Raw genomic sequence first — 24,402 nt, 5'->3', positions numbered from 1 at the left:
AGGATTGACACTTGGAATCCTTACTAATAGCCACTCCCTAAATCTGAACTAAATTTGTTTTGTTTTTTTGAGTTTTGACATGAAAAAGTTATGAGGAGATGATACGGGACACTTTGTTTCCAGGTAGACACTATTTGTTGACTAAAAAATGAAGTTATATTGACTTCTGCAATGTGCGAAATGAATGAACTCCCTAACCTCCGCAGCTGTCTGCCCGTGTGACGTCACACGGTCGCAGGAGCGCACAGTGAGAGGAAGCGCACCCCGGTTTGCGCCATATGTCTATAAATGCCCTTCCCAGTCTTCCTCCTCACGCCAAACGAAAAAAAGAAAATCCAAGTACAGTACAAAGAAATGCGCCTGTCTCTCAACTCCACGTTAAACAGTACCGTGTCCCTTTAAAAACGTCTGACAAAAAGCCCATATGATCCCCGAGCTCCAATCACCAATTCCTTCTGCAAAAGCAGCCTCTGCATTTTTGTCTGTCTGAATGCTACAGTAGCACGGGGGGGGGGAAAGAGAAAAGATTGAGGATAAGGCAAAAACTGGAGAAATGTGAGAAATTCAACGGTCATTTTCATGGCGAAGGAAAAACTGGTGCGAAAGGAGTTATTCTGGGACTCCTTTGAGCCTCGAAACGCTGGATCAAAATGGTAGGCTACAGAGGAGCGCTGCATTTTTGTTTATTTTTTTTGTATGTGTGCGTGTGTGTGTGTGTGTGTGTCCCTTCTTGATCTCTTGCAAATTTCAGCTACTTAGCAGGCCGATCAGATCAAACTTACCACACTTCTGAAGCGTTGTGTTTGTGTGCCACTGGCTGTCATACGTGTGTTTTGTGCCTCGTCTCCGCTGCAGTGAAGTTTGCAACTTGCCGACATGGCACAAGTTGGAAATTGAAGCTGCTGAAAGAATGCAATGGCTACAATAGCTACATTGATGCAGAGAAGGAGTTAAATTCTTTCATATCAGGGCGCTTCTGCAAAAAGAAAAAGGGCTCTCAGGTCGTGACTGGTGTGTATGTAGACAAGGGTGAGTGAAACTAAGGCAGCCAGGGCAGGACAAGTTTGACATTCATGCATAAATTAAGATAATCTCCTCTGTGTGGTTTAATAGAGAAGTGCATGTCACTGTTAACGTCTCAATAACTTCAGTATGGTAAAGAAGCTGCCTAGTAGAAATAAATGCAAATTTAATTCCAGGCTTTGATAGTCAAAGCACAGCACCCGCAGAAAACACTTCACAGCAATGTTGTACTGACTAATGTTTGTCTGCTGCATGAAGTCAGTGCTCTTTTATTCACTTTTACTGACTGAGTTGCATTTCCAACTAGACTCCGTGCAGTCTGTTTTTTTTTTTAACTCCGTTTTTCATGAGAAGACATGAAGATGGTGCCTCTGCACAGACAGGCAGGCAGAGTTGTGGGAATGGAGGTGAGTGAGGCAGACAGTCAGCTCTGTCTCCAGGGTCGTTTTAGGATGCCTCATTAGGAAAGCATGTGGAGCTTGATGCAGTGGTGGAGTAATCCCAGCGCGCGTTCACATCTGGAGGCTTGGGTTAATATCTGGGTCAGGTCAGCAGGGTTAGCCCTGGTGCTCGCTGGACTGGTGGGAGCGAAGAGGGAGAGAGACGTTTGGTTATTGCTGTGTGTGTTTTTTTTTTTTTCTGTTTGCTTCTTTTTGTTTGTTTGTTTGTTTGTGTCTGCATGCATGCATGCATGAGAGTAAGCTGCGATAAAGTGCAAAGTGTGCTTGGCGAATGCAGAGGATAGTGTGTCTGACTATGAACGCTGGTAAACACCAACATGCTGCAGATAATTTCTGCAATTACTTTGTTGACATCAAAAGAGGATTAGTCCCTGCGAATTTTTGCAGTATATCCCACAAGCTAGAACTAAATGAAAAGACTGTATTTGTTGTTCCTTTTATTTGCCGTCTATAAAGGGACACTTGGCTTCATGTTTTGGGCCCTCTGATGCAGTTTAATTTCAGTCAGCATTGTCAGGTCCTGAGTAGCTCCTTCTCTATCCTCACAGGGTGCTGTGAGTTTTACGTAACTGCCTATTCAGGGCATTCCTGCCCACCCTTGACTTTGAGGCTTCACTGTCTCTGGGTGCAGAGTGAGGAACTGTCTTTAGTCCTTGTGACAAGTGCAGCCATTCCAGAGCTGGGCAACAAACTCCAACTGACATCTTCGCTCCCCCAGTAGGAGGCCACTCTCCTTGGAAACTAAGACCATAGGTGCTGCTAATTTATGCCCCTGAGATTAAGAACGGTGGACAAGCAAGGTCAAACTCTCTGGGCTTATGTAAGGATTCTTTTGTTCTTGTTGGTTCAAATGGCGCAAGTTTGTTTGAAGTAGCCTCTAAGTTTTTACTCTTGGAATAAATTCACAATTTAATTGTTTCTGCGCAGTGCCAGCCAGCATTGGTGTCTTTTCATCAGTGGAAAACAGTTACTCTAATTTAACCCCTGTGGCACTTTTTTCAAATGACTTTGAACTCCGTTATCAAAGAGGCCAAACAGCTCTTTCTTTTCATACAGCTTGATATGAGGATTTCTATTAGCCTTTCATTGTCAGGCATTTGAAGATATTAGAGGTTTTTTTTTTTTTTTTTTTTTTTTTTTAAGGGGACCGTCTAAAGTGTACTTATAGCTTTTAGCTGAATTCAGGCCAGCGAGAGAGACTTAGGAGGAGCTTTAAAGCAGATGGGAATGAGTTTTCATGCTGTTTTCAGAGAATTGTTAAGCAGGGAAAGTAGGGATCCTTGATCTGATAGTCATCACAAATATTTGTTTGACATTTACTCATACACACAGATTAATGTTTTGGTTTTATACAGCCTTCTATTTATCCATTTTTAGCTCCCTATCTGTGCAGGACGTTACAGAACAAATATGCACAGATCAGTTAGAAAATCATACTCCTTATCCATCACAGTATCAAAATAGGATTTATTCAGTTCAAATTTTTTACCCTTTAAAGGAGTATAACATTTTGGAAATACACTTATTCAATTTCTTGCGTAAGTTAGATGAAAAAATTGAAATCACTCTCCTGTCTGTCTGTTAAATATGAGGCTACAGCCAGCAGCCGGTTAGCTTAGCTTAGCACAAAGACTGGAAACAGGGGGAAACAGCTAGCCTTGCTCTGATCTAAAGTAAAAAAAATCCTACTACTAACACCTGTAAAGCTTAAATCATTTGTTTAAACTGTACAAAAATCAAAGTGTAAAAACAACAATTCAGGTTTTATGGTTATTTGTTGGACTATTTTTTGGCTCTAAGCAGTTGCTAGGCAATCGGCAAAGATTCCAGGAAGTTACCGCTCCCGGCCAATAAATAGGCCAGTAAATAACCGTAAATGGCAGATTTTTTTATTCTTTAGAAAAAGCCAGGCTAATTGTTTCCCTGTTTTCAGTCTTTGTGCTAAGCTAAGCTAACTGGCTGTTGCCAAATATATTTAACAGGCAAATACGTGAGTGGTATAAATCTTCTCATTCAACTCTCAACCAGAAAGTGAATAAACCAAATGTCCCAAAATGTCAAACTATTCCTTTAAGCTCACATTCACCATTTCTCTATTGTCCATTGATTGGTTGCAGCTATAGCAAGCTGATGCTCCTCCTTTACCTCTTCTTCCTCTTTGTCCTCTCTGACCTTCTCATCAAACATATCAACTGCCTCCGCACACACACACACACACACACACACACACACACACACACACACACATACACACACACACACACACACACACACAGAAAGAGTATTGCCACACCAGAGAGATTCTCTCTGATAAGGGGCTCTTTTAGAGTCTTGTGTTAGCCTCTTCTCTCTTTGTGTCATGCTATGAAAGGGATAATGAAGATATCACAGTTTCAGCCTGTGTAATAGCCCTCGGGTATGTCTGCACCTGCTCGCTACAAGACATTCAGATGATCTTTTGTCTCTAATAGATCCCTTCAAAGGTGCATCTTTCACTTTTTGTGTCATATATGTGTCATTTCACTGACTGGATTTTTGCTGGTGTTTGGCTTTTACAAATAGAAATATCTGTTTGCACAACAATCCACAATTTATGGTGCCACAGGTATTTGGCGTCACATGCCAGTGTTTACTGGTGAATGCGTGCACAGCAGGCGCCCGAGTTGTGCACATGCGTGCACGGCGCTGGCATTGGGAACAGTGTGTTATGACTCCAGCAGAGCGGTGTTGTGTGAAGCGTTGTAACGTGTGTGTGTGAGGAGGAGATGCCAGCACCACGGGCCCCTCTCTTGGCCAGGCTTCCTGACTCAGCACTTCCTCTCGCAGCTCATTGGCCCAGACACAAACTTCCTGGCAGAGCTTCAGTGCGGACGCTCTAACCTCATCGCTGCGCATCCCCCCCACCCGCCTCCAGGCAGCTCCTTTGATTATCCAACTGCTCGTCATAGTCATCTCAGCTCCAGACAACCGCCGGTTGATGTCTTCTTTCAGCATCTTTTCTGATTGGGCAACACACACACACACACACACACACACACACACACACACACACACACACACTGTCCCCAGCTCTACCAAACTGATAAAACACACTGTCATCCAGTTTGTTCAAAGGACAAGCCGGTAAAGGACTTTGCAAATCATGCAGCTGAGGCAATCCCGCTCACGCTGTCAAATTTTAATTTACTGTATGTCGCCAAGATGCTGCTCATGCTGCGTTCTCTTCCTTATTTTTGTTTGTGCATCCCAATTTCATGCTCGGGTAAACGCGTATCAGTTGTAGATTGGCTTGTCACCTGTGGTTGCATTAACATATAGATGGAAATGTATTTAAATCTAATGGTGAAAGCTGGTGTAGCTCCACCAGGGCAAGGCTGGGCACGTCCAAACTGCTAGATTAGGACAGGGGAAAAGCCTCGTCTTTGCAGCGTGGAGGGGAGATTGGATGTCTGGGATTAGAGCAGCGCTCACGCTGATAATATTGTCTTTATTAATTGCAGCCAGCAGTGAATGCTGTGGTTAAGAAAGTTAAATGTTTTAATAGGCTGAGGGGAATAAAATAATTAGCTAAAGTGATGGAAAGAGAAAATAACCAGCAGCACATTTATGATTTGCCTTTTGCTGTATCTGAAGTTATTCCACTGTACATTTTACCTGAAATCTCATTTACTTTTCATGTGCTGAGGCAGTTCTTTTGAGTCATATAGAGTTCATTTGACTTTTTGTCCTTTTTAAGAATTGCATTCATCTGGATCAGGTCTGCATTTAATGATTATTTGAATTATTGATTAATAAGAAGGTTATTTTCTAGATTAATGATAATGATTTAGTAATGCACTTCCATGAAGTTGGGGGATTTGTTAAAAAAAGATTCAAAAAACGATGGCCAACATAGATAAGCAGAGGTCAGGACATCCTGATATCCTAATATCCCCAGGAAAAACGTTCATACAATATTAGACGCTTCTGCAATTCGGTGCCAAAGCAGGAAGTAGTGTGTCTTTTATGTGCCAAGCTGGAACGTGAGGGTGTCAAGGTCGGGGTGGTTGGTGGAAGTGTAGTTCGTCTGACTTTCATGCAGGAGAGTTTGTCTTTTTATTAATTATAACCAAAATCTCCCCATAACCTCAACCATCTGTTTTAGTTTCCTCAATCATAACTATAATCTTTCCCTAACCTTAACCATGCTGTAGTTGCCATGCACAGACACAGAATTTTCAGGTTTTCCAGAATTGTCCCACTTGGGGAATTGTCCCCTTTAACATGTGAATCAAACCCAAAAAGCACTGGATCCTACACTTCCTATAATGTAGTTTTATTAATGCCATTCATTAGATCATCCCTGATTCATAAACACTCTTTCAAACTTCATGTGCCCAGTTTTTTAATGCAAACTTTCCACTATAAATTTGTAGTCCAAGCCTAAAGCAAGAAGTCTCCAAATGACATCACTAATTATTTTCTCAGACTTCACAAAAGTCCTGTAGAGCCACGGGAGATATTTTTACAACTGTTTTCACAGGCTGAGTAGTACCTCTCATCTTAATGTGTAAAACTACTGGAGCGCCCCTTTAGCTGATATATCATTTAGTCAATATGTGTCAGAAAATAGTGAAAAATGTCCATCAAAGTTTCTCCAAGGCCAGGGTGTCATCCTTAGATGTCTAGTTTAGTCCATCAACCATTAAACATGTAGCACAACTCTTCTCCAGTTCACCATGTTTTATTCACCAAACATTTTCCTCTATCTCGCCCTCATCAGGGTGCTGCCTGAGGCCGCTTCCATTTCTCTTATATATATTTCACCAATTATTCATGTGATCAGCAAATCACCATATAATATGTAAATAGAGAGAGAGTATATATATTTACATAGTTTCCACATTTTTTGCATTTTTGAATAATCCAAAGCAATTACAAAGTTCATCAGAACATTGAAGTGAATTGATCCATCTATGCACAGAATTTCTAATTGTTTAAAAAAAACAAAACACTTTTTTCATTTGAAAACAAATATGACCTGGTAGACTCTACAGTTATTATATATTTATGTCCAAACAACAGTCCAAAACCCAAATTTATGCACAGTATAATGATATAAAACAGATATTTTAGAGGCTTGAACCACAGAATGTTTGAGAGTTTTTTTAATTTAAAAACTATTAAACCAATTAGATAACACTTTACTTCAAGTTCCCACTATTTTGCATGTATGAGCATTATATAAACATTTAATAAATGGTTTATAACACATTATAATGTAGTTATAAGCAGATATGACATTTTAAGTGTTTATTAATGTACAGTATTTGAGTCTTAAATAGGTATAGTCGGTATTTAACAGATTAGTAAAGTGTTTAGTCTTAAATTCAGATTTCACACAGTCTGTCATAATACAGCTTTTCACTGATTTATGATGGTTGATCCTCCACCAATCTGCATCACATGCACGACTGGTCTATGGGATTATGTAATCCCACAGCCTAATATCACAAGGTGTAACTATCAGCCCTAACACCATTATATCCGATAAACAGTGCCATCCCGGCAAGTATTTAACTCCACTTTAATGTGGCGGAGCACGTGACTGCGCCGTGTGTGACCTTAGCCGCCTGTCGCTATGGCTCCCCCTTTTTTAGTCATTGAATATTGATTTTTATTAGCATTTTTTTATCATAGCGCTGTAATGATCACCGCGGGGCTTGTTAAAAGCAAGGCTGTGTCACTTGTGCTATTACCAATCTGGCTGATCTGTCCATTTGCAACATATTTGATAACCGGAGTCCAGTCACATTCACATCCTCTTTTTCATCTCTTTGCATCAGCAGTGTCATCACGTACGCCAAAATTTCTTTATTTCCTGTTTACTGATGCGGGCACAAGTGTGTGATTATAATGCAGGTATGCCTGCGCAGGCATGTGTGTGTGGATGTGCTACTGTATATGCTTTTTCTATCTCAAGGTCAGTGCCGGGTCTCCGTGCTGATTGGATTTAGAGGAGAGGAGAGGGAGTGCAGACTGCAGACAGAGGAGAAATCTTCCACCAGACACAAAGACTGAAAGCAGGGAGAGAATTTGGCAGACTGCTTTCCGACCATGCCAGTCTTGCCCAGCCGGTAGCCTAGACCACATAACACCCCGAGGATTAAGCCGTGCCACGATTCTCACCCAAAGAATCAGAATTCACTCCTCTGGCACGACTAAACCTGTCTGTTGTTTGGCGTCAGCAGCAGGGAAGGTCTGCTGAGCACACAGAGGACACAGTGTCAGTCATTACCCTGATGACTTTTTAATGGCGGTCTGATTGGACTCCGCCAGAAATGACATGCCCTTGTCCTGATCCGTTTGGTTGTGTTTTTGAGCGTGAGCTGATCCCCTTCCCAGACCACGTAAAAGCACTCTGACGTTACTGCGAGGCCAAACTTGCTGCTTGTAACTGGGTGATCTCGTTGTAGAGATTTTGTATTCAGGCCTGTCATGCTCCGCTCTCGTCTGCACTGATGATGACTCAGGGATATGTGCGAGTGTGTGTGTGTGTGTGTGTGTGTGTGTGTGTGTGTGTGATTGGATGAGTGTGAGGGCGGGTGCTGCTCTCCTACCATCTCCATGCCAGTGAGTGAGATGAGGCCTGACATGGTGCCCACTCTCCTTCCTCGGGGTGTCAGTCACGCCGAGCCCTGCGCCAGGCCCCTCAGCAGGAGGCCTCGCTGTGAAGAGGGCTGCTGAGTGTGCTCTTTACTGGAGCTTGTGTGCTCCGTGGGTGGAAGTGGCAGAACCCCCCCCCCCCTTCCTCCCAGCTGGGTGACAAGAGGGCCAGGGCATGAGTTCATGGGATTGCTGTCATCATGTCTGTGGATGGTTTGGTGCTCTCTTTTTGTTCCCTGATGGTCTTTCCAAGTGCAGGGACATCACTGCGCATATGGACATTCTGACATTGGACTGGTAGCAAGTTGCACCTTTAAAGAGATATTAAATGGGCATTTTGTGGCCTGAATGGAAGAGTTTTAGAAGTGGAAAAAAGTCAGTTTGTCTTGAGAGGACTACTCTGCAATACAGTAGAGATTTGTATTGAGATCTATAAGATGTAGACCTATTGAGTAATTCAGTGTCTATTGTCTGAAGTAGTGCTGCAGCTGATTTTTATCATTGATCAATCAGCTGAGTATTTTCTTGATTCATGAATTGATTGTTTCTAATTTTCCAAAGCTCAAGGAGATGTCTTCAATTTAACAACACTCCCAAATCCCAAAGATATTCAGTTTACTATAATGTAAGACGAGGAAACACAAGCACATCCTCACATTTAAGAAGCTAGAGCCAGCAAATGTTTGGCCTTCTTGCTTGAAAAATGCCGTAAAGATTGATCAGTTATTAAATTAGATTTGGATTAATTGTCTGTTAAGCGGCTAATCGATTAGTCAACTGAACATTTCAGATCTAGTCTTAATTAATGATAAAAGCAACTGTTATCTATGGAAATGTGTTCTGAAACAACAGAAAATCAACGTTAACCGGCTACAATTTTTCTATTTGATAAGTAGTTAAATCTTCTTTTAACCAAAAGAGCAAAAACATTCACTTGTTTCAACTCCTCACATGTGAGGATTTACTTTAGTTTTCTGTGTTTTATATGACAGATAAATTCAGTATTTTTGGATTTTAGACTGTTGGCCAAACAAAACATCAACTGGGGCTCTGGGCTGGAGAAATGTAATGGACATTTTTCACTATTTTCTTTATTCTAAAGTCTGATTAATTGAGAAAATAACCACCAGAATAATCAAAAATGAAAATAATTATTTGCAGTGCTAGAATGAAATGAAACTGCTACTCTTTACATCATTATAAACTCAATCTCAAAACAAATTGAAGACATCACAATGTTTTTTGACATTTGATAGATGGCCGATGGTCATTGATAGAAATTTGATAGGCAAGATTGTATCATTGCAAGAATCACCCAGCAAATATACAGTATATGGAGCCTCACGTGTGCCACCAGAATAATAAGATTTATAAGACTTTTACAGTGCTTAATTATGATCAATTAATACATCGATCAATTAAAAAAGACCATTATAACATGACTCATTAAATTAACATTTAAATGACACATAAAACATAATAAAACAATCATTAAATTTACTATTTTATTTCCTTACTCTGTCTTAAAATGATGAATTGATAAGTAGTCTTTAAAATGGAATCACAAAATGAGAAGGCATTTGTAATCAATATAATTATGTTTCTGCCTGTTTCCCGTTTTAACACACACAGTCTCCATTTCGCTCTAATTTATAGACGTCTCTCTTAAATTTAGAGATGTGTTGCACGTTGCCACAGAAAAACTACATAAATTTCAAGCCACGGAGTAGGAGTAGGAGCTCTGATTGGTCAAACTCCTGCCAACGCACAGCAGCTGGCCTATTGGAGCTCCAGCTGCTCACAACAGAGCATAAAAATATTTAGTGATATTAATTTTGTTTATGTTGCCAAGCTCTAATCAGACATAACAGTTTAAGATGTGAAAGAGGACACTGAGAGGACAGGGAGAAAGCTTTAAACCCCCCGCAGTGTTTTCCCCCGTGAGACTCCCTCCTGCCTGAATACAACCTGCCCTCCCTCGCACTATTGATGTGTCCATGACTCTGTGCTGTGCTCTGACATTGGCCCCTGCTAATGGCTCAGTCTGTTCACCGGTCAGCAAGCAAACAACAGAGTCAAGGTAGATGATCTTTAGTTCCCTGCTCATAAATCTGCCATGCTACAAGGTGTGTGCACAAAATTGTAACAAAATAATGTTTCAGGGAAATAACATCTGGGCAGCTTTATTCATATACAAGAGCAAACAAGGAAAAGGCTGAACATTTAAGACATTGTTCAATTTTACACCAGCTACTGTCTAAGATTTATGTGCGCTGCCCTTACATGAGGCCTCAGAGTCATTTTTAAAGCGCCCACTACATTACAATGAACAGACAGGGGCACTTTTAAAATGGCAGCTCTGTGGAGGTCGCTGCACACGCATGGCCTGTAGCATAGCTGCACAGTGACGGAGATGCAGACTTTACAGAGTAGTAAATCTACACGGAGCGTCCAGTGCAAAGGTGTCGGAGAGAAAGGGCATTCTCACCAGTGAAAGTCAAATTAGAAAGAGGGATTTCACTCTTGCTAAATTCTCAGACTCGGCTCTGTCTGGCTCAGGTCCACGAGGCGGGCTGCTGCCAAGTGCATACCACCAGCCCTGGCATGCCTGAGCTGGGTGAGGATTCACCAACTACTCAAAAAAATCTACTTTTTTATCACATGCTTTGATTGGATTTGGATTTTAATAAAAGTATTGTCATCAGGCTGATCAGGGAAATATTTTTAAACATCTGATTATCTTCCCAGAGTGCGTCATACTTTCAAATTGGGGCAAATTTGATGTCTCATACATCGGGTGAAAAGTTTTTTCCTTTATTGCAGCACCCCTTTAGACCACTTAAACACTTGATATCTAGATTTGGTTTTGTATGAGTTGTCAACTTTCATAGTTTGAAATTCTAACATATAATTACAGAGCCTCTGTCAAGCCAATTAGTGTAATTTTTGAATGAAAAAGGCAGTGAAACAAGACTACAGCCATGTTAGCAGCTCTGTAAAGGCTGAACTTGTTTAAACATAGTGGTGCTTTGAGCTAAATGCTAACATCAGCATGCTAACAGGCTCACAATGACATTGTTAAAGGATAGGTTTACAAAATCCACAGTCCTCATTTTGTGTTAAAATGTATTTAAAAGTTTATTTTAAACTAATATGAAGTGTCCAAATCAGTGAAATCAAGTACATCTCTTTCAAAGTTAGTCTTTTTGTGCCAATTTCCTTCTTTTTGTTACGATGCTTCTGCTGAGGCTCAACAGGGAAAAATAAACAGGGAAATTTATACTAAAAAGACTAATTTAGACTGCTTCCTTATATTAGCTTCATTATAAGCGCATATAAAATTGTTATTTGGGCATCTGACTGTTGTTTTAAGACAGACTTGAAGAATTGTGAACCCGTCCTTTAATATGCTGATGTTTAGCAGGTTTAATGTTTAATGTTCTCTGTGCTAGCATGCTAACATTTGCTAATTACTACTAAATACAAAGTACAGAGCAGGTTTATGGGAGTGTCATTAGTTTTGCAAATGTTTAAGTACTGGATGAATTCAAATTTCTCTACAGTAAAATAGATAACATTGTTATTTCACTGAAGCATATACACGTTGAGAGGAGCCTTGTGAAACAGGCTCTCTCAGGCCTCTACAACGCAAGAGGATCTCCTCACTTTGTTGTGTTTGGCAGATGATGAAATGATCTGCCTGGAAAGGGTGTACAACAGCTCTTTGATTGAAGCCTGTTTAAATGACACCTCTTGTTGGGTGCGTCAGTAATCCCCCCGCTGCGTGTTTGTCACGGGTCAGGCCAGATATGAATAATGTATTGGGAGACATCTGACTGAGAGGCTGGTTAAAGGTGGCGTTCCTCTAATGACAGCAAACAAACTCTCTCTCTGACATTTCCATGGAGAGGTGAGGAGGGGGTGGCAGAGAGAAAAGGGCTGTGGGAGATAATGACAGACACAGATTGAGGGAGTTAGATGCGGTCTTTCAAGCCAGTGTACTCTCTCAATTTGTTTGGCTACAGTATGTGATGAAATGTGACAAGATGGCTTCGTCTTTATTGTATATTGACAAAGCAGTGGCATGACTGTTTTCTATTGGATTACATCGTTTTAAAGCATCAGTCTGGATGAAAAAAAATGTAATCCCTCACTGATAGAAATCCTGTCATTCAGCAGTGTACACTTGAAGTCTTAAAGCATCTGCATGTTATTTCTGCAGATAGATACATTACAGTCTGTTCAGTCTGTTGTTAGAAACTCTAACATTATGGAATTATATTTGTGCCTCAATTCTGAGCTTGCAATTGGACAGTGAAAACAGATTTTTGCAGGCACATCATTTATATTTTGCAGCAAAAATATCACACAAACAATAATTTGAGGAAACAAATGTGTCTGTGTGTATTGGTTTGCATTGTTTGCTGTTTTTTTTCCATATAAATGCACAATATTGAAGTGTTTCACTCAGTCTTACTCTTTTGCTCTCTATTTTCCTGCATTCTGAACTTGAGGGTGTTAAAATGTGCCACAATACAATAAGTGAATTGTAGTAGGTCATTTGCGATTAGCTTTTTTGTCTCCAATGCTATCGCTAGTATGATTCATTTGCTAGAGAAGTAGGAAAGCACTGGGAGAAAATGGTAACTGGGAACATGATAGTCACATGTAGTTTGTACTGTTTAGGTAACATACTGTCCAGTTTTATGAACATTTTTGAAAAAAGTAGTTGCTATTGTTTTTATTAGCTTACAACTAGCTAGCTAACTTCTGCCAGATAAGTTAACCAAGCTAACATTAGTTGCTTATTTGATAACTCCCAGGTAAACACCTACAATGCATTATAATCATTAAAGGAATAATAAGTTGGGAAAAACACATTTTTGTTCTATTTTTGCACTTTTTTTGTACAGATTAAACAGTCAATATTTAATTTGTTAATTAGTGAACTTTAATGTGCTGGTAGGCAGGTTACTTTCGGACTGAGCTAGGCTAACGTTAGCTGTTTCCCCTTGTTTCCAGTCTTTATGCTAATGTTATGCTAAAGCTAACTGGTTGCTCACACTAGCATCATATTAACCTTATAGATATGATCTTATCATCTAACTCTTGGCAAGAAAGCTATTGCTTTAAAGTAGTTTTGAAAAATTGAACTCATCAATTTAGCCAACCATCATACTATTCTCCCAGTGCTTCCCTAATTCCGTAGTAACCAATAATCCAACTATTGATCAGACTGGTGACAAAACAGCCAATTATTCTTTGCTTGATAATAGTTTCTCCACAAAATGTAGCTTATATGCATGCAAAAAGTATTTTTCTGTGCTCAAAAGGAACAATGGGTTTCCCAGTATCCTTCTGGATACTGGGAAATAATGTCCTTGGTTTGATTCTGCTTAACTTCTCTACCCTTGTTTCCTGTCTCTCTGTGCTTTTGACTATCAAATAATTAAAAAAAACATTGAGGTGCAAGTATAATGCCATACAGTAGATTTGTGCTGACAATGGTGGAATCAATGGGGCTCTCATTTGAGGTCCTGTGTTATACGTGCACATGGCAGACATCATTATTTTGCATTTCAAATCCCAATATTAAAATTCTCAGGTTAACAACTTCTGACCCAGTAGTAATGGACTGGACATTGTGATCATGAAGAAGAAGGGATAAAGGGATGTGAAAGAGAAATTTCCCTTGTGTAAATAGTCATGGCAGTGTCAGCACAAGAGACAGTACACAGGAGGGTTAATTATAAGAGACAGTATGCAGTCATTGCAGAGACAGTACACAGGAGAGTTAATTATTAAAGAATCGAGGTTTGATTATTTGCTTATGATGTTTGATTAGAGGCCACAGGATCTATTTTTAATTTTAATGTTAGGGAAGTTTGAGACACCGCTGGTTCCTAGATGAATCATACTTGGATCATTGATCAAAGTGTCAAGGTCACTAAATTATGTCATTAATTTAGAAATAATGGTAGAAAATTTCTGAATTTGGTTAAGAGCAAGGTGGAGTATAAGTTTTTTTTAGTTTTAAATGTGGGAGACCTGAAGATTTATTTGCCCATCTGAAGATTTTCCATCACAGGGATAAAGGTGATCACTCACATATGTTTTGGTTAAAGGAATTTGAACTAAATCTACAACATGAAGTAAAGTGTTGTAGAAATACACGGCACATTAGACCTTTTCGAATTATTGTTGTTGAGGTTTTGAATTTGTTGATATTCATCCTGTAGAGTTTAAGCTTTGATTGCGTTGTCCTATTTGAATCCCAGAAGAAGATGATGATCGTTATCACTAAAGGAGCATAACTTCCAGTCTGCAACTTATATTTGATCTGATCTGATCTGATCTGATTTGATCGCTTCAGCGTTTTGCCCTTGGGCGATGTCTATAGCCTCGCACAGGGAGAGATAACCCGATCTTCACTCATCTCTGGCTCAGAGTCCAATTTAGCAGCTCAAAACTATGAATAAATCTAACACTCCCTAATTGAATTCTTCAAACAGGCCAGATTTTCAAGGTTAGGCCCAAATGCAAATCCATTTTCCAGCTTGAACAACGAATAGTCATTTTCATTGATCTTAAAGAGAAAATATAGGCAGAAGGGAAATGAAGTTGCCTTCTGTTTTTTTAAAGGCAAAATTAACTGTAGTGTGATTCATACTCATTGTACAACATAGATGCCATATTTTTCTTTCTTTTCCATTTTTTTTTCTTAAGATAAATGAATTATTAATTTTCTTTGTTGTACATGTCCCATCTTTGGTCTTGCACATGCAACTGTAAATACTAAAAAATAGGAGATATAGAGATGTAATTATGCAACATGTTAGCCAAAAAGTATCAATAGTCTTCCTATTCTGCTGCTAAAGAGACGCCTTGAATGATAAATTCCATTAATTGTTTGGAGGGTTAGTTAGTATTTATTTGGCATGGTTTCCCTAATTATTTCTCCGGACGTGTTTTGTCTTCTGCATAATTCGCGATTCCTCAGGGACAGTGTAGTGAGTGGGTGTGCTGAGAGAGCCGGCTAATGGGGGGAGATGGCGCTGAATACCAATGCACAGACCAGTCAGTCCTTGCAGAGACCAGACAATGTGTTTGTGTTTGTTGTGTGTGTGTGTATGTGTGTGTTTGTGCATTTGTAAGTTGTGTGTTTTTTGTGCATCGTTGCACATCACATATGCGTGTGTATACTTGTGTGTGTTTGCTCTGTGTGCTGCTCTGTCCCCACTCACATCCCGTCTGGATCGAAACCCTGCCCTTCCTGTGCTAAAATAAACCCACCTTGGGAAGTCGAGGACCTTGCACAGAGCGTTGAGTGTTACACCTTTTGATTTTTCTCTGACTCGCATAGTGCAGCAAGCGCAGAGCCTGTGACTTTGTGCAGACTGCAAATCATAAAGCACACAATATGAATAACTTATGCTGGATATATTTAAATAGACTTTAGTTCAGCATCGTTTATGCTTTTACTTGAATATTACATGCGAGTGTCACAGAACAATGACAATGTAATGTGATTAAAATCAGTCATTCTTAAATTATTTTTTATTTGGAAGTTCATTCTTGACCTTGGCAATACATAGTCCACTCAAAGTCCACTTACTAGCTTTTTCCAGAGCTCCATCCACATATGAAGACCATAAAATGTGGTAGAAAGCCCTGATAATATAGGTATTTCTGGATGGTTTATATTAGCAAATTTCATGAAATTATCAAAACTTAGCATGCTTAGTTTGGAAAACAATCTGACCACAAGGTCCATTTAATAGCTGTTTTGGAGCTTTCAATCATATCACATGATTTTCATCAGTAGGTCAAGTTTGCCAAGTTGTCATGGAACTGTTGATGTTCAACTTTCCATATTTTCTGAACACTTTATGACTTTAAGACTTCTCGTCTATGTTGGCATGAATCTACAAAGTGCATGTGATATGATCTACTAAGTGGACCTTGTGGTGAAAATGTTTTCTCAGCTGGTGTTTCCAAGGTTGAGAATGAGCTTTTAACCACAGAGACAGCATATTTAGTTTCTTAAAAGCATGGCAGTGGTGAGATCTGATCTGCTTCTAATCCACATTTTAAATGCTATGCTATAAATAATAATAAAGGCCTTTCTGTCTCAACCTTTACTTCTGTCTTTCTCCTCCCTTGTCTCCAGCTCATAGTGGAGAAGACCACAGACTTCCCCTCTGCTGAGTTCTCTCTGGTGGAGGATGTGGCTCTGCACTTCACCTGTTTGATGGACAGGCTGAATGAGCAGCGCCTCTTCCAGCCTGACCTGTGTGACGTTGACATCGTTCTGGTGCGTCAGCACAGCACCTTCCCAGCTCACAAGGGCGTGCTGGCGGCCTACAGCCCTTTCTTCCACTCCCTTTTCGCCCAAAGCAAACAGCTGCGACGGGTGGACCTGTCGCTGGACGCCCTGACATCACAGGGCCTGCAGCAAATCCTCAACTTCATCTACACCTCCAAACTGCTGGTGAGCAGCCGCACTGTCCGTGACGTGCTGAACGCTGCTACGCTGCTTCAGATGAGCGACATCGCAGCTTCCTGTCGTGACCTCATCAGCAGCCACTCGCTGAGAACCACCTGCGTAGATATGGCCAATCAGGATGGGCTTAGCAGCGGTGACCCAGCTGCTGTGGCGATGCCCCCCAGCCAGCTGTACCGGGAGATCAAACAGGAGTCAGAGCTGGGAAGGGTGTACACACGGGAGGGCAGCAGCCCGTTTTCTGTTAGAGTGGAGGAGGCGGGCAAAGCGGCTTCCCAGCCGAAGCAATACTACCAGAAGGAGGAGGGGTCCGGAGGTTCGGCTGGCACAGGTGTGGCCACTTTGTGCAAAGTTGAGGGCAACGGGGAGGAGTCAAAGACCACAGAGGGCCATGCTTCCTTCAACAGAGATCAGATCATCGTGGAAGTCAACCTCAACAACCAGACTCTCAATGTGTCAAAGGGGTCAGAGGGCAAATCAGCAACCGCCACAGAGACGGCCACTATGTTTGGTCATTGCTGTGACAACAAGAGAGATTCAGAGGATGATGATGAGAATGAGGCAGAGAATGATGACACAGTTGGAGAAGAGGATGTTGATGACCTAAAGAGGGCGGATATACTGGGGCAGAGCAGCGAAGAGGAAGATGAGGAGGAGGATGAAGAAGAGGAGGAGAACACCCTCAACATTCCAGGTTTGGAGCAGCCGGCCATGATGGATCGACCTCGCCGGGGCACCAGAGCGTTGGCCATGGCAGGTACAACTGCCTCCATGCGGCAGACGCTCACGGAGGCCACGCTGGCCAACCAGCGGCAGGGTGGGAAGAGGACGCTGGACGCAGAGGGCCTGGGCCAGAAAGTGAGGCTGGAGGAAAAGCAACATTTCCCGTGTAAGAAATGCCCTCGCGTCTTTAACAACCGCTGGTACCTGGAAAAACACATGAACGTCACTCACAATCGCATGCAGATCTGCAATAACTGTGGGAAACGCTTCCTGCTGGAAAGCGAGCTGCTGCTGCACCAACAGACCGACTGTGAGAAGAGCATCCAGGTATGATTCAGCCATGATGACGATGATGATGATGATGATGTCTCCCTCACTTTTACAGTTTAACAATTACAATTTAAGTGACTAAAATCTGTCTGAACAGCGTCATACTGTCATAATCCCAATGAGAGAAGCGAGAGAATGACTTGGGGACTTTTTCTGCCCTGTGCTTTGCCTCTCAGGCAAAACCTCTGATTGGTGGAGCTGTCAGTAGGTTCTGATCCAGCACCAAGTAATTGAGCAAGAATTGCCAATATCAATACCAAAACCTTTTTATTATTAAAAGCTGCTGATGTACTGTCATAGGAAAGAGAGATGTGTCATGATTTATGTGGTGAATATGTCATCAATAGGCTACTTCTTCTACATTTCCATCACAAAGGTTTTGTTTTAGTATTCCTTGTTAATTACTGAATCACATGCATGTTTAAATTCAGGACAGTTTTTAATGGTTAATAATTACCATGGAAAAAATAACAAATGTTTATAATGTTAATTCTCTGAACTAACAAGGCGATTGTGATGCATATGCACACAATAGCAACAGAGAAGCACTTCAATAAGAAGTGTTTCCATGTGACCAGAACGTGATCTAGCGTGAGATGGATCCAGTTTTTTTTGTATCAATCCTATTGACGCCAGACTCAAAACAAGAGTTGGGATCAGTAGTATTGACACTTTAGGTATCAATCTGCTCAGCCCTACTTGACAGGAGGCTCTGCTGACAATACTCAGGGCTAAAATAATTACCGCACGCATCCTCTACATGTTGTAGATCATTGAATTTCTGTTTTTATTTACAGGATAGGTCACAATATGTGTTTGCAATTCTCTCTTACAAAAGATGCTAAAATTAAAGGATAGGCTCACAATTTTTTAAGTCTGTCTTAAAACAAAAGTCAGGTATCCATTTGAACATTGAAACAGGTTTTTCTTGTCGTAATCATTCTTCTTGTTCATACTGACCATTAGAAGATCCCTTCATAATGTGCTTTCAATGTAGATCCCTGTTTTGTGCAAAATGTTTATCTGAAAAAGTTTCAGATAAACTAAACTAAGTGGGTATCTTCCAAAGTTCAAGTCTTTTTAGTGCAAAAATCCCCCTTTTTGTCTCCCTGGACAGTGTTTCCTTGTTTAGCTGCAGTGGAGGAATAGTAACAAAAAGAGGGAATTTTGTACTAAAAAGACTTTAACTTTGAAAGATATTCTCTTGATTTGACTAACTAACTGCTGAAGCCTCATATAAGCAGAAAAAAAAATGAATACATTTTTTACTCAAAATAAGAACAGTGGTTTTTGTCCCCCATCATTTACATTGTAAGCACATTGGAAATGATATTTTGATGGCCAGTATGAACAGGAAGAACGATTACAGCAAGAAAAACCTGATTCAGTGTTCATTTGGGCACCTGACTGTTGTTTTAAGACAGACTTGAAACATTGTGAACATGTCCTTTAAGCATTAATCCAAGCTAAACCAGTAAAGGACGGTGCTCTTGACACAAGGTCTCTAAATTAATAGGTCAAGGGTACGGTTAGTTAGAGTAGTAGGGTTAATGCATCAATAATACAAGAATTAACACAGAATTTCTAAATGTTTTGCTAGACTGTCATTATCATGGAAGGAACAATTACTAATTTCATCATAATTGGTCTATTAAATACCTATAAATGCCCCTTATTACAGTATGTCACTTCTGACACCAAACCTGTGCAAAGCAGTTTCATCTTAAAAAGTTTGCTTTGAACACCTGGAATACAAAGCCAATCAATATATTATAATTATTTAGTTACTAATAAGTGCATACACATCGCAATCATGTAATTATGATAAAATTGAGTCAGTCAACCGGCAGTCAGTAACAATAAATTCTGATATCCCTCAGTACCTCCACCATTACTCCTCTGCAGTGAGCAGCTGGACTCCTGCTGTAGTTTTGAAGATCATTTGCTACTTCAATCTGCTGACTCTAATTGTTTTTTTTGCTACAGTGCATGCTCAAGTGTCTGTCTAAGCACACACCTGGGTATGTGCATGTATTTGTAAAGAGTGCTACAGGTAATGACCTTATTAATATTTCAGTTGTCGCTATATTTTATCCCTCCATTCTTTTTATTTTCCAAGTGTGTAACATGTGGCAAGGCCTTCAAGAAGCTGTGGTCGTTACACGAGCATAACAAGATCGTCCATGGCTACGCCGAGAAGAAGTTCTCCTGCGAGATCTGTGAGAAGAAGTTCTACACCATGGCTCATGTCAGGAAGCACATGGTCGGTAAGTGCCAGTAAAATCAATGATCCTGGTTAGGCACTTTGTTCCCATGTGTTACTTTAGGCTTCCTTTTCTACGTCCCACACCCGATTGTTGTTGAGGATTTGTTTTGGGTGTTGCTTTCCTTTTCCACTTTTTGGTAAGATAAGCATCTTTTTCCCAGGCGGGTTACCCTCACTCCCTGTGCACATCCGCCTTTCAACAGCTAAAGAAATGTTTGTATGAAGTGCTGTATTTCATTGAGTTGCAGTTATCCTTTTTACTGCAGCACTGACTTTAGAGTTTGATGTGTAAACTTCAGAGAAAATGTCTTATCTGTTGGATGAAACACATCAGTTGTCCTCAATATTGAACAGCATTAAGTAATCTTATACTGTTTGTGTGTGTGTGTGTGTGTGTGTGTGTGTAGCCCATACGAAAGACATGCCGTTCACCTGTGAGACGTGCGGGAAGTCGTTCAAGCGCAGCATGTCCCTGAAGGTTCATTCTCTGCAGCACTCAGGAGAGAAACCCTTCAAGTGTGAGGTTTGAGCTCCTTTTATATGCTGCTGCTGCTGCTGTTCTCCACTTCACCCATATTAACAGTTTAATTCCAAAATTGAGATATCCACAGTTTCAAAACCTGTCAATGTTTAAATGAATGGAGTCTGGAATGTGATGTGCATAATAGTGCAGTTATGAATCTCTTAAAGACCTTTGCTTGTAAAATACTCATATTAAGTGTCCAGGAGTCCGGATAAGGCAGATGTTCCAGATCAAACAGAAAAATTCTGATTAATATCATTAACAAATTTTTGAATTATATGCAGAGGAAATCCTATAGTGTTTTTTCTGACATCTTTCTCCCCCTACACCTGAGAGCTTCATGTCTGCATGGTAAATATGAAGCTACAACCAGCAGTTAGCTTAGCTTAGCATAAAAACTGGAAACAGGGGGGAACAGTTGGCTTGGCCCCATCCAAAGTTTAAAAAATCCACCTTGCTAGCTGTTTTCCCCATGTTTCAAGTCTTTATGCTTTAAACTACTGGCTGTAACATCATATTTAGCATACAAACATGTGTGGTATCAATCATCGCGTCTCTCAGCAAGAAAGCAAAGAAGTGTATTTACCAAAATGTCAAACTATTCCTTTTTTTATTCCATTTTTAAATTTTCTTGCGTTTTCAAACCATGATAGGTAAAACACAACTTTTCTGAAGAGGTTTCCTGCTTGTAAGATTGGGGTCTTTCTCATATTTTAAGTTGCATAACCTAACATGTGTAATAACCATAAAACAGCTCATATGTCACAGCAAACACAAAAAAATAAGTAGTAATGTTCTGGTAATGCATTTTATTTTACGACTATCATCTGTCACAATTTGTTTTACAGAAGAAGCTTCTCACAGCTTAGATTTGGATTAAATTTGTCACAAGAGAGACTCCTGTTTCTGAATATCATCTGTCGGATATAACGATTGGAATAGAACCCATTGAAAGCAGATATCATGTTATACACGTGTAAAAATGTTCACCCTGTGTCATTTCAGAACTGTAGCGAGCGCTTCCAGTATAAATACCAGCTGCGTTCCCACATGAGCATCCACATCGGACACAAGCAGTTCATGTGCCAGTGGTGCGGAAAGGACTTCAATATGAAACAGTACTTCGACGAACACATGAAAACACACACTGGTGAGTCACTTTCTGAAGAACTCCTGATGATTTTCAGGGGTGCGTCTGCGTTAAATCACAGACGACCAACATAGCAGTTCTAGTATTATAACAAAAGGCAGGGGCAGTGTAAAAAATAGATTAAATTAGTTATAATAAGAAATAACAAAGAGCTGACAAAACATGTTCTTCATTCTGTCTTCTAGAAGAATTTGCATTTATTGTGCTCGTGGGATATATAAAACATTTCAACATCAATGCAAAAAAGTCTGAAATTGGGAACATTTGTTGTTGTTGATCATAAATATGATATTTCCCTAGCAGACCAATTAAGTTACTTTTATATAAAAGTTGTTGGTTGATCAGAGAGGTGTGTTTTTCAGCTCTTTGTGTCCCTCTGTCTACAGGAGAGAAGCCGTACATCTGTGAGATCTGTGGGAAAAGCTTCACAAGCCGGCCCAACATGAAGCGCCACCGCCGCACGCACACCGGGGAGAAGCCGTACCCCTGCGAGGTGTGCGGCCAGCGCTTCCGTTTCTCCAACATGCTCAAGGCCCACAGGGAGAAATGCTTCCGCGTCAGCAACCCCATGGTTACTGACGGCAACGACCCCCTCGGTCTCGATCAGCCTCTGGCCTCGCCCACCGTGGACTCTTCCGGTCAGGTCCAGCTGGGGACGGCACTCCCCGCTGCCCCGTCTGTGACCACACCCGCTGCTGCCTCTAGCCCCCACCCCCTTCATGGCACCCAGCTGTCTCTCCCCCTGCTGCACTCCATGGGGGGGCTGCCTCCCACCCCACATTTACCCCCTCCACCTCCCCTGTTCTCTGCCGGTAGGATGAACTCCAACAACTAACAAATCTCTGTAGCATCAAAAGCACTTTGTTACTTTTGTTTTATTATTTTTCTTTGAGCTTTTCAGAGGACTCCTGCAGAGGAAGTGCGATGCACCTCAGTGATATTTACACCGAGGGGGGAAAAAACTGAATGACGGCTACATGAAGGCCTCATTTTGAGAAAAAAAAACACATACACCTACAGTACCACAATAAGAAATAGTTATTTTTTACTCTGTCGAATACAATAGATAACCTCAGAGTCCAGTAGGACGTGTCGTCACCACGCTTCTCCTCATGATTTTCACAACCCTGTTCTGGTTTTATTTGGGATTTTCCGACACCACATGCATCTCTCCAGAGCCTTGCACAATGCGTTGATTGTAGCATAAGTGGGAGGAAGAGTTTCCTAGATCTTCGCTCATACGGGGGTCATCTGTCAAGTGAGAACCACACGATGATGAAAAAAAAAAGTTTTATTTTTATTCTCTGCCAAGATGTAGCAAGTGGTTCTGGTCTGACCCAGCAATAACCAAATGCTGATTTGTCTTTGAGCATATACATGTATATGGCATTGCCAATAACCAAATCCTGTTAGCTCACCTGCTATAGTTAGGTAATGTTATACAGCATTTATAATCAATCCTGCACCTTACATTTAACTCTAGTGATATTTAAAATGTACTCCTAACTGTCTCCATTTTTATAATTGTGATCGTGTGTAATTTGTGGCACGTTAACGTCATTTGTGAGGACAAAAGAGAAGTTGTGACACGTTGAGAGTCGGCCGTGCAATGCAGTGTGTGGTGTTTGTGACGGTTTGTGTGTGTGTGTGTGTGTGTGTGCGCGCGTGTGTGGTTGAGAGAGATGTGAAGCAGAGACAAGTAAAAGTGCTGTCGGAGATGAAATCTACACTCAGCCAACCAACGCTTGAGCTTCCTTAAGTCAGGAGATGGAATAATTTGTTGACTCTCATCTTTTGCTTACATTAAGCAAGTGCGCCTCTCTCCTGTAGATCTGGCTTTGAGAAGCTATGGCACTTTTCTGTGACTTGTTAGCAAAACCTAATGTACTCAAACCTACAGCATATTTATAGGTTTAAATCTAATGTTAATGTTACAGCTCATTTCCCAGCTAAACCCAATCTGTGTCATTTGTGCAGAATACCAAGAGTGTAGGAATAGAAAAATTCACAACAACCCGCTTGTGTAGCTGAATTAAGTGTGCACATTTCATCTTGATGTGATCCATAGTGTAAAATGATAAACACTACATTATAGTCCAATGCCTAAATCTCTAAAAGAGTGCTGACAGTGATTACTTTTGGCACAATAGAGCTCATCACTAAAAGGGCTCCTTTCGATTACATCACTATTATAAGATAGTGGACCTTTGCTGAAACGGTGAGTAGAAGCTGAATAAAGCTAATGAAATGCAGTATATAATACCCATCAGAAACTTGTGGCTCTATGTGCACTTTTGACAATAGTTTGTCATAAATCTACTGGAGTAGAACTAAAAAAATCATAATGAAATATCTGTCAGTTAAAATCTCTTAAAGTTATAATTCAGCCTTTTGGGAATTACGCTTATTCGTTGTCTTGCCGAGAGTTAGATGAGAAATTTGATTCCACTCTCATATCTGTCTTTTAAGGATGAAGCTACAACTAGCAGCTGGTTAGCTTAGCTTAGAAACAGCTAGCCTGGCCCACAAAAAAAAAATCCACCTTCCAGCACCTAAAGCTCACTATTTAACACGTTATATCCATACAAAAAAAAATGTGTAAACATGACAATTTGTGGTTTTACAGGTAGTTCTTCAGTTATTATTTAGTGAGCTAAAGACCGGAAACAGCTAGCTTGGCTCTGTTCAAAGGTAACAAAATGCAACCACCAGCATCTCTAAAGCTCATTAAACAAAAACTGAAGTTTTTTAACTCACTGTAAAAAAAACCAAAACAAA

The 24,402-nt window shown here is 40.6% G+C and overlaps 1 protein-coding gene across 1 annotated transcript; it reads left to right on the top strand.

The window, feature by feature from the left end:
* Nucleotides 1-395: 395 nt before the first annotated feature.
* zbtb47b (zinc finger and BTB domain containing 47b) lies at nt 396-24,186 on the top strand. Its single transcript, XM_067577432.1, has 6 exons — nt 396-653; nt 16,300-17,682; nt 19,805-19,952; nt 20,359-20,474; nt 21,480-21,624; nt 22,011-24,186. The coding sequence occupies exons 1-6, from the start codon at nt 651-653 to the stop codon at nt 22,457-22,459; spliced, it is 2,244 nt and encodes a 747-aa protein (XP_067433533.1). The 5' UTR covers nt 396-650; the 3' UTR covers nt 22,460-24,186.
* The last annotated feature ends 216 nt before the right edge of the window (nt 24,187-24,402 follow it).

The sequence above is a fragment of the Thunnus thynnus genome, chromosome 21 (genome assembly GCF_963924715.1).
Source record: "Thunnus thynnus chromosome 21, fThuThy2.1, whole genome shotgun sequence".
Taxonomy (NCBI): domain Eukaryota; kingdom Metazoa; phylum Chordata; class Actinopteri; order Scombriformes; family Scombridae; genus Thunnus; species Thunnus thynnus.
The sequence above is the reverse complement of the archived record's forward strand: the minus strand, read 5'-3'. Positions and strand labels throughout refer to the sequence as shown.

Excerpts from the sequence above, each read along its gene's own strand:
- zbtb47b (XM_067577432.1), top strand. Across the intron at positions 17,683-19,804 it reads ACTGTGAGAAGAGCATCCAG|TGTGTAACATGTGGCAAGGC; the intron begins GTATGATTCAGC and ends TTATTTTCCAAG. Across the intron at positions 20,475-21,479 it reads AGAAACCCTTCAAGTGTGAG|AACTGTAGCGAGCGCTTCCA; the intron begins GTTTGAGCTCCT and ends GTGTCATTTCAG.